The 8,512-nt window shown below is 38.3% G+C and overlaps 1 protein-coding gene across 1 annotated transcript in view; it reads left to right on the top strand.

The window, feature by feature from the left end:
* The window catches only part of PALLD (palladin, cytoskeletal associated protein), a 578,399-nt gene extending 577,627 nt beyond the window's left edge, over nt 1-772 (top strand). The window contains exon 20 of the mRNA XM_007952894.2: nt 600-772. Within this exon, the coding sequence (XP_007951085.1) occupies nt 600-772 (173 nt within the window). The remainder of the gene's footprint in view (nt 1-599) is intronic.
* Nucleotides 773-8,512: the final 7,740 nt, after the last annotated feature.

The raw sequence follows: 8,512 nt of genomic DNA on the forward strand, positions 1-8,512 counted from the left end.
TCCCTAATTTTTATGGCATTTATAGATATTGAGCCTTTGAAGAAAATGAGATTTTAGTGATGGGAAAAAGGATGACAATTAGGAAGTGTAATGACTATTTCAGAGGATTCCTTGTGCTACAGCATTTGCTTAAAAATAAATTATGTGTTGTCTTTACTATCTAGCTGTTACAGTTTCACTACCCCGGTCAGGTAGTAAATCTGCAATATGTAGAGTAAAACGCAAAAATATCCCTAAATGTTCCTACCATGGATATGTCCATTCGATCTTTTGCAAAGAACATGTGCCTGGTATATATCAACAGAGGTCCCTACGTGGTACAAAGAGTTAGATGCTTGACTACTAGCCAAAAGTTTGGCAGTTTGAACCTACCCAGAGGTGCCTGGGAAGACAGGGTGATCAGCTTCCAAAAAGTCACAGGCTTCACACCCTATGGAGCAGTTCTCCTCTGCACATGAGGTTGCCATGAATCAGAACAGACTCAGCAGCAACTGACAACAACAATATATCAAAAGACATTCTGTATTTATTGAAACTCAGTAAGGGCTTTCCAGTAGTATCTTGGTTAAAAATCTCAATTTACTCTTTCTTCTTTGTAGCCCAGTGGCATCAGCAGCCACAGAGCACCAAGCCAAAAAAAGTACGGCCCTCTACCAGTCGCTATGCAGCACTTTCGGACCAGGGACTAGACATCAAAGCAGCGTTCCAACCCGAAGCCAACCCATCTCACCTGACACTGAATACCGGCTTGGTGGAAAGTGAGGACCTGTAATCCAACATTCTTGTTACAGCTGAGACACTGATACAGCCTTTTTGCCTTGATCAGCATATTCCTTTGTCACATTGTAAGAGGCAGAAACAAACCTTTGACTATAAGAAATTTTTAAAAAAAACCACCAAAATAATATTCTTCTTACTTGATATACCAAACTTAGAGTTTAAGAAGGTGATACTAATAGAAACGTACACACTGCACAGAAAATTCACATTCATCATCCAATTTAAAACTTTTAGAATTGCTGTGATTTAAATGGTCTGAAATGCCAAAATGCTAAAGGAACTCAATTGTGCGAAGGTAACCACAATTTGTATTATCAGTAAGTGCCTTCAAACACAAGCTATAGGTGCTATGTAGCATGATAAAATGAAATGCTTAACATGAGGCAATTGTACAACAAATAATACTAAAATGATTCTAAAGTGGGAGTATATCCAGACAGCTACAGTGAAACAAGTGCAATATGTAAGGATGAGAAAGGAAAAAGAAATCCAAGTAAATGCCTTGTCTTTACAAATTGTTTTATATAAATCATAAGGAAGGAACTATTTGCCTTAAATTTCATGGATACCAAGACTTTTCTAACAAAGTTAATACCTACATTCTTAACTTTTTTTTCTTTATGTGTAGAATTTTCTTTTCATGCTACCTTGGTAGGAAGCTTATTTACAAACCATATTAAAAGGCTAATTTAAGTATAAGTAATATAAAGTATTCTGAATAAAGCAGAAATATATGACTGTCCATTCCACGAAAGGCATCCAAACCACCCAGATGACCAAGGCATGTAGTATTTGGAGGAAACAAGGGCTTGGAAGGGGAATAGGGAGGGCAATGAAGGAAAATGCTAGCAGCCCAATTATACTGTATTCATTTAGATCAAACGAGAAGGGCCAAGCTTTTCTTTGGTTTTCTTCAAAACCAGTCTAAAATGTAAATTAAAAAAAAAGAAAAACACTGCCATTTACAAGTCAAGGAATCCATGGTCAGCTGGAAATTTGGAGCACGTGTGCTATGGAAATTTCAGTGTGTCTGAAGTTTGTGTAGTAGTTGAAGATTTTAGATGTGTAGAGCAAGTTGAAAATGGATTGAGACTGCAAGATTGACCTGAATGAGGACCTAGTTTACCTGAGGGAAATGAAGACTTAAGGAGAGAGAAAAACAGGTTTGTGCCTGTTTTTTTTTTCCAATGGCATCAAGATATGGTGAATGGAAAATACTAGTTCATGTCCCTGCTGCCATGAAACCTTGCTGTAAAAAGGTGCTGGGTTCTGAGCAGTTTGTAGTGGTGTCTTAGCCAAGACTGCTTTTTAAATGCCGATGATTCTGCATCAGCTAGATTGAGTTGATTCTGACCAGACTTGATGGTTTTAAGTCGGAACCAATAAATCTTAAAAAGGAGAAAAAAATAATTTGGCCTAATATTATAAAACATGAGGCTTTAATGGTACTTTGTTATGAAAAGAGAACACTGTATTTCTTATGCAAAACACATATACCTTTCATTATTTATACTAAAATTGTCAAACTCTTGTAGCTCACTTACTCAATTCAATATGTAGTGTGTGTTTTTTTTTTAATAATTTTGTATCTGTGTACCACCCTATATATTTCCTATTACTGCTTCACATGTACAGCTTTCTACTTCTTTGTAAGAACACCAACCAACCATGTTTTAAATGATTAATAGGCTTAAGCACTGGGTGGCAGATGTTCTATGCAGAGTGGTACAAGTTTCTTTGGCCACAGTTACATGCATTGCTGATAGGAATTTAAGATACCATACAAAGTCTCTCACGGGCCTATCTATATTATAGTATTATGACTGATGTCATATCTTATTTGCCAAATTTTTCTGAATGTGACTTGCTAATTTGCTGGGTTTGGGATTAACTAGCATTATTTTGCCACCTTTTATGTGTATTTATATTAAAAAAAAAAAAGTACTATCATACTTCTTTGGATTGTTGTGCTGGTGTAATGTGGATTTAACATCAATAAATATTTAACAAATAATAGTTATAATTTCCTGAAGCAGAGTATTCAGTTGTCTTAATTTTTTGTTGCCATAACAAATTAGTACAACTTTAGAAGCTTAAAACAATGCTCATTAGCTCACAGTTCTGCAGGTCATATATTCAGGCATGATGCAATTGGGCTCTTCACTCAGAGTGTTACATGGGCTAAAATTAAGGTATCAGCTAGGCTGTGCTCTCATCTGGAGCTCAGGATCCTCTTCCTGCCTCAAGTTGTTGTGACAATTCAGTTCCTTGCAGTTGTAGGACTGAGGTCTCATTTAGTTCATTACCCAGAGGCTACTTTCATCTCTTAGAAGCCTCTTACATTCCTTACATGTGTCCCCTCCATTTTCAAAGCCTGCAACAGAGAACCTTTGTGTCAAATCCCTTTAATACTCTGAATCACTTTCACCAAGAAGGTTCCCATCCCTTTTAAGGCTTACCTGACTAGAATCATTTAATTTGGGACTTTAATTACATCTGGAAAATCCCTTCAAAGCACCATCTGGATCAATGTTTGATTAAATAATGGGGAGAAGGTATGTGTAGACCAGGTGGTGGGGATCTTGGGGGCCATCTTATAATTCTGCCTACTACATTAGTTTATCTTATGTATATGTGTAAATAAAGGGGCCTGGTGGCACAATCGTTAAGAGCTTGGCTGCTAATCAAAAAGTCGGTAGTCCGAACCCACCAGCAGCTCCATGGGAGAGAAGACCTGGTGTTCTGCACCCATAAAGATTACAACCTTATAGGACAGTTCTACTCTATCTTATAGAGTCACTATTGGGTTGCTAAGGGGCTCTGGTGGCATAGTGCCTAAGGCATTCGACTGCTAACCAGAGGTTCAAACCCACCAGCTACTCCACAGAAGGAAGACTGAGCAATCTACTTCCATAAAAATTTACCACCTCAGAAACCCAAAGGGGTCGCTATAAGTTGGAATCAACTCGATGGTACTGAGTTTGGTTTTTTTTTTTTTGGTGGGGGGGTGCATTGGGTTGCTATGAGTCAGAATCAGCTCGATGCATACAACAACATCTATAAATGTATACCAATGTCATGACTTACAAAGATACATAAAATACAGCAAGATGATACAATTAAAAATGAGAGAAAAGAAATAGAAATGATAAGGGCATACGTGGAACAAGGAATGAGCTTACAAACACATATACATATATACTTATTTCAGTATTTTATATAAGTAATTACAACAAACGGACAACATATTTAGCCCTGGGTTTCTTGCTACAGGAAAAAGGGTGAGACATAAAGCTGGTCATTTATGTAATTCACAGCTTCCATAAGATGAAAGTTCTTTATTTTTTACGTAAGCTATACGGTGGAGTTTTAAGGACCTCTGGTGACAGTGGTTAATGCATCTGGCTGCTAAACAAAATGTGTCTCTGTGGGAGACAGATGAGGCTGTCTGCTTCTGTAAAGATTTATAGTGTTGGAAACCCTGTAGGGCAGCTCTACTTTGCCCTATACAGCAGCTATGAGTGGGAATCAACTCCAACTCAGTGGGATATGATGGAAATTTAAGGATAAATTTGAATTAGACCGGCTAATTTCTTTCAGGTTGTCCTCCACACCCCCATGACTTATTCATTGCTATGTAGTTTACAGGAGCTCCGGTGGTGTAGTGGTTAAAGCATTCAGCTACTAACCAAAAGGTCAGTGGTTTGAACCCACTAGCTGCTCCACAGAAGAAAGGTGAAACAATCTCCTTCTGTAAAGATTTACAGCCTTGGAAACCCAATGGGGGTCACTATGAGTCAGAATCGACTTAATGGCAGTGGGTTTGGTTTTGTTTGATTTTTGTAGTTTATAACATCCGTTATATATTTTAATGGTGAGACAATCAGCTAGAGACTACTGTATCATGAGCTGGCATTCTGTTTGATTGTACTATGGCCATGTGTAGTCTATTGATGAACCCATCAAAGGTACTCCTCATTTACGTTACCGTATTTTTTATTTCTAGCATTTTCTTTTCTTTCTGAGTTTTCCTCTCTCTGATTAAATTACCCAGCTGCTCTTGCTTGTTGTCTACTTTTTCCATTAGATCCGTTAGCATATTAACCATAATTATTTAAAATTTTCAGTCTGATAATTCCAAAATCTTTGACATATCTGTTCTGATGCTTATGTTGTCTCACCAAACTATTTTTTTTCTCTTGCCTGTTTAGCATGTTTTGTAATTTTGTTTGTTGAAAGCTGAACATGATGCATTGGGTAGCAGATTGTTTGTTGTAGCTGTCATTGCCAGAGGCTAAAATTTCCTCTGGTGTCCTTGTGTTATCATTGGTTGTTCCTAGAAACTCCTTAAACAGTGTCTGTGTTTTGCAACTCGTTCCATTGTAATCCACTGCTGTTATGTTGGAGCCCTGTTAATTGGTGGTATTGAGGAGGCAACATGTTCTTATGATTACATCTCAGTTTGGTGGCCTGAGTCTATATAGGTTGTGACCTTCAGAAGAGTTTCTTAGCCTTTATTTTTCCCCATCATGTGACACAGATAGGCCAAAAGGGGCTGAATTGTCTCACTGTCCTTCCCATACGTCAGACAAGGCTCTAGTTTAGTAGTTTCCCTTGAAGGCAGGTGTTTGTCACTGAGAATGCTCTAGACATACTTCAAAATAGTTCCTTTTCCTATCCCTGCTGCTGGAAGTATCATGGCATTTTTCTCTGATCTTCATCCTAAGAACTTGATGGGGTTCTTGAAGGTAACTCATGTGTGTGGGCCCCCTGTGAGACTGGGTCTCCAGGAGTTTTTCTCTTGCCAACTATTTACACACACACACACACACACACGCAACAACAACAACAACAACAAAAACCTACTGCCTTCAAATCAATTCCAACTCATAGTGACCCTATAGGACAGAACAGAACTGCTCCAAGATTTACTGCTGTAAATATTTTCAGAAACAGACTGTGGTGTCTTTTTTCCACGGAGAGGCTGGTGGGTTCTAACCATGGACCTTTCAGTTAGCAGCTGAGCATTTTAACCACTGTACCAACAGGGCTACTATATCCCATACGCAGTCTCCTGCAGTTCATGAATTATCATTTAAGTGCCCCTTCCATTTCCTAGCTCCAGCAGCTTCTGTTCCCAGAAAGCTGTGATTCTGTTTTTCCAAGTCTCTAGTTCTTGGGACCTCAATTCTCTGATGAATATAAGAAGAGCTGTTGATTTTTAGTTTATTCAGCTTTTTTGTTGTCGTGAGGACAGAAGTGAAAAGTTCCAAGCTCTTTAATACTCAAAGTGGATACCAGAAATCTGTATATTTTTTATTTTAATACACATAAAAATCTAGGACTTTCATGATTTCACCCTCAACTTCAGTATTTTCTACATAAGATCTTAAGTTCCTCAACAACAAACTAAATCAAACCCACTGCCATTAAGTTGATTCCAACTCATAGCGACCCCCATAGTGTTTCAATGGGTGTAAATCTTTACAGAAGCAGACTGCCTCATCTTTCTACCGTGGAGCAGCTAGTGGATTCAAACAGCCAATCTTTTTGGTTAGCCAAATGCCTTACAATGGCACTATCAGAGTTCCTTCATAGAACAGAACTGCCCATAAGTTTTCCAAGGCTTTATGGAAGCAAAATGCTTTATCTTTCTCCTATGCAGTGGCTGGTGGGTTCAAACTGTTGACCTCCTGGTTAGCAGCCAAATGCCTTACCCACTGTACCACAGAGCCCCTTCTCAACAAGAGGTAGTTTAATCATGAACTTGCACAGTGTATTTGTAATTCTTCAAAAGAAAAAGACTTTGAAGAATTCAATAGAAAAAGCACACGGGTAATTCTTTTGGTGTTTATAAAATAAAGAACTGGACAAAATGATGTTAATATGATCATGCTTCAAAAGTGGAACAGAATTTATACGTATTCATTTATATTCCTATGTGGTTCTAGGTCTTGTTTAACTTGCTTGCTAACTCCATAAACGGAGGCTGACAAGCAAACTAAAACCAGGAAAATCAATTATAAACCTGTATTGTTCACAGCATGTGACACTTCAGGTTTCACCTACAGCATGAGACATTTTGTTTTATTCATATTCATTGGTCTCTATTTTTAAATTGTATCTAGTTAAAGAGCTTGCCTACTTCCCTAGAAATAACTTCATGTTAACACTAACCATACTTTCACTAGATTCCTTCTTTGAGTAATGTCAAGGGCCTGGTTAACTCTTACATTAGAAGTTCTCAAAGTGTGATTCCCAGACCAGCGGGAAACTTATGAAAATACAAATTCTTGAAACTTACCCCGGACCTATTGAGTCAGAATCCAAAGGAGGGACCAGCATTCAGAGTTTTCGCAAGCCCTCCAGGTGATTCCGAAGCGCACTAAAGTTTAAGAACCACTGTTTTAAAAGGGTCAGGTGTTCTAATTCCCTCCCTGCTCAGTTGATTCTGAGATCGGTACTTAACATGTTCTCAGAGAATCTCGGTAGAGCTGGTAAATAATCTTCCTTCAGAAGAGACAATGGGATATGCACACAGTTCTTTGTAATCACCTGATGACAAGAACAGACTTTCGAGACAGTATGTATAAGGTTTTCACTGTCCACATTTTTCAGAAGTGAATGGTCCCATCCTTCTTCTCAGTCTGTCTTAGTCTGGTAGCTCTGCTGAAGCCTGTCCACCACAGGTGACCCTGCAGGTATTTGAAATACTTGTGGCATAGCCTCTATCCTCATAGCAACATGCAAGCCACCACAGTACAACAAACTGACAGATGAGTAGTGGACTTCTATGATAGAGTCCCTAAAAGACTCCACAATTAGGGGTACTTTGTACCTCTGTGGCAGTCCCTTAGTAGCAGTCAGGAATAGCATTCCAACAAGGCTCAAGAAAAAGGCAGCTAAAATAGTGCTTCTCAAAGTACGTTGTGGAACATTTGAGGTTCCCAAGATCCTCTCAGAGGGTGAGTGAGGTCAAATCTATTTTCAAAATAATATTGTGATGTTAAATCTCAACATAAGACTATGCTGTTTTCTGCCTTTTCACTCTCATTCTCACAAGTGTGCAGTGGAGTTTTCTAGAGCTACACAATATGTGATATTGCAAGATACTGAATGCAGATGTGGGAGTGCAGCTGGAGATTTAAAAAACTCTGAAAAATTTAAAATATTTAGGAAATAAGTTTGCTTTTCATAAAAAAATTTGCATTAACAAATAATTCATTTTCATTTTTAAATTAATAAATATTTTAATTTTCTTGTTTTAATTTCCACTATGGTAAATATTGACCAATGTAACTCACATAAGCAAAAGCTCTTTGGAAATGTTAACTAATTTTTCAGAGTGTAAAGGGATTTGAAAGCAAAACATTTGAGAACTACTCAGTTAAAGAAGCTGATATTGGAGATTTTGCCAGTGGGAAAGTCTGGCCAGATCACCCTACAATGAAAAGCATAGTCAATAATCTCCACTTATGAACACAAATCAAACCACACCCACTGCCATGAAGTCAATTCCAACTCATAGCGACTCTATAGAACAGAGCAGAACTGCACCCATAGGGCTTTGTTGTTGTTGTTGTTGTGTGCCATCAAGTCGAACCTGATTCATAGTGACCCCTCCTTGGGTTTCCGAGGCAGTATCACTACGGAAGTAGATTGCCCCATCTTCCTTCCGAGGAGTGGCCATAGGGCTTAAAAGGGTGTAAATCTTTATGGAAGCAGACTGCCT

Source organism: Orycteropus afer, unplaced genomic scaffold, assembly GCF_000298275.1.
Source record: "Orycteropus afer afer isolate SDZICR_OR568_19922 unplaced genomic scaffold, OryAfe1.0 scaffold00364, whole genome shotgun sequence".
In the NCBI taxonomy this organism is placed as follows: Eukaryota; Metazoa; Chordata; class Mammalia; order Tubulidentata; family Orycteropodidae; genus Orycteropus; species Orycteropus afer.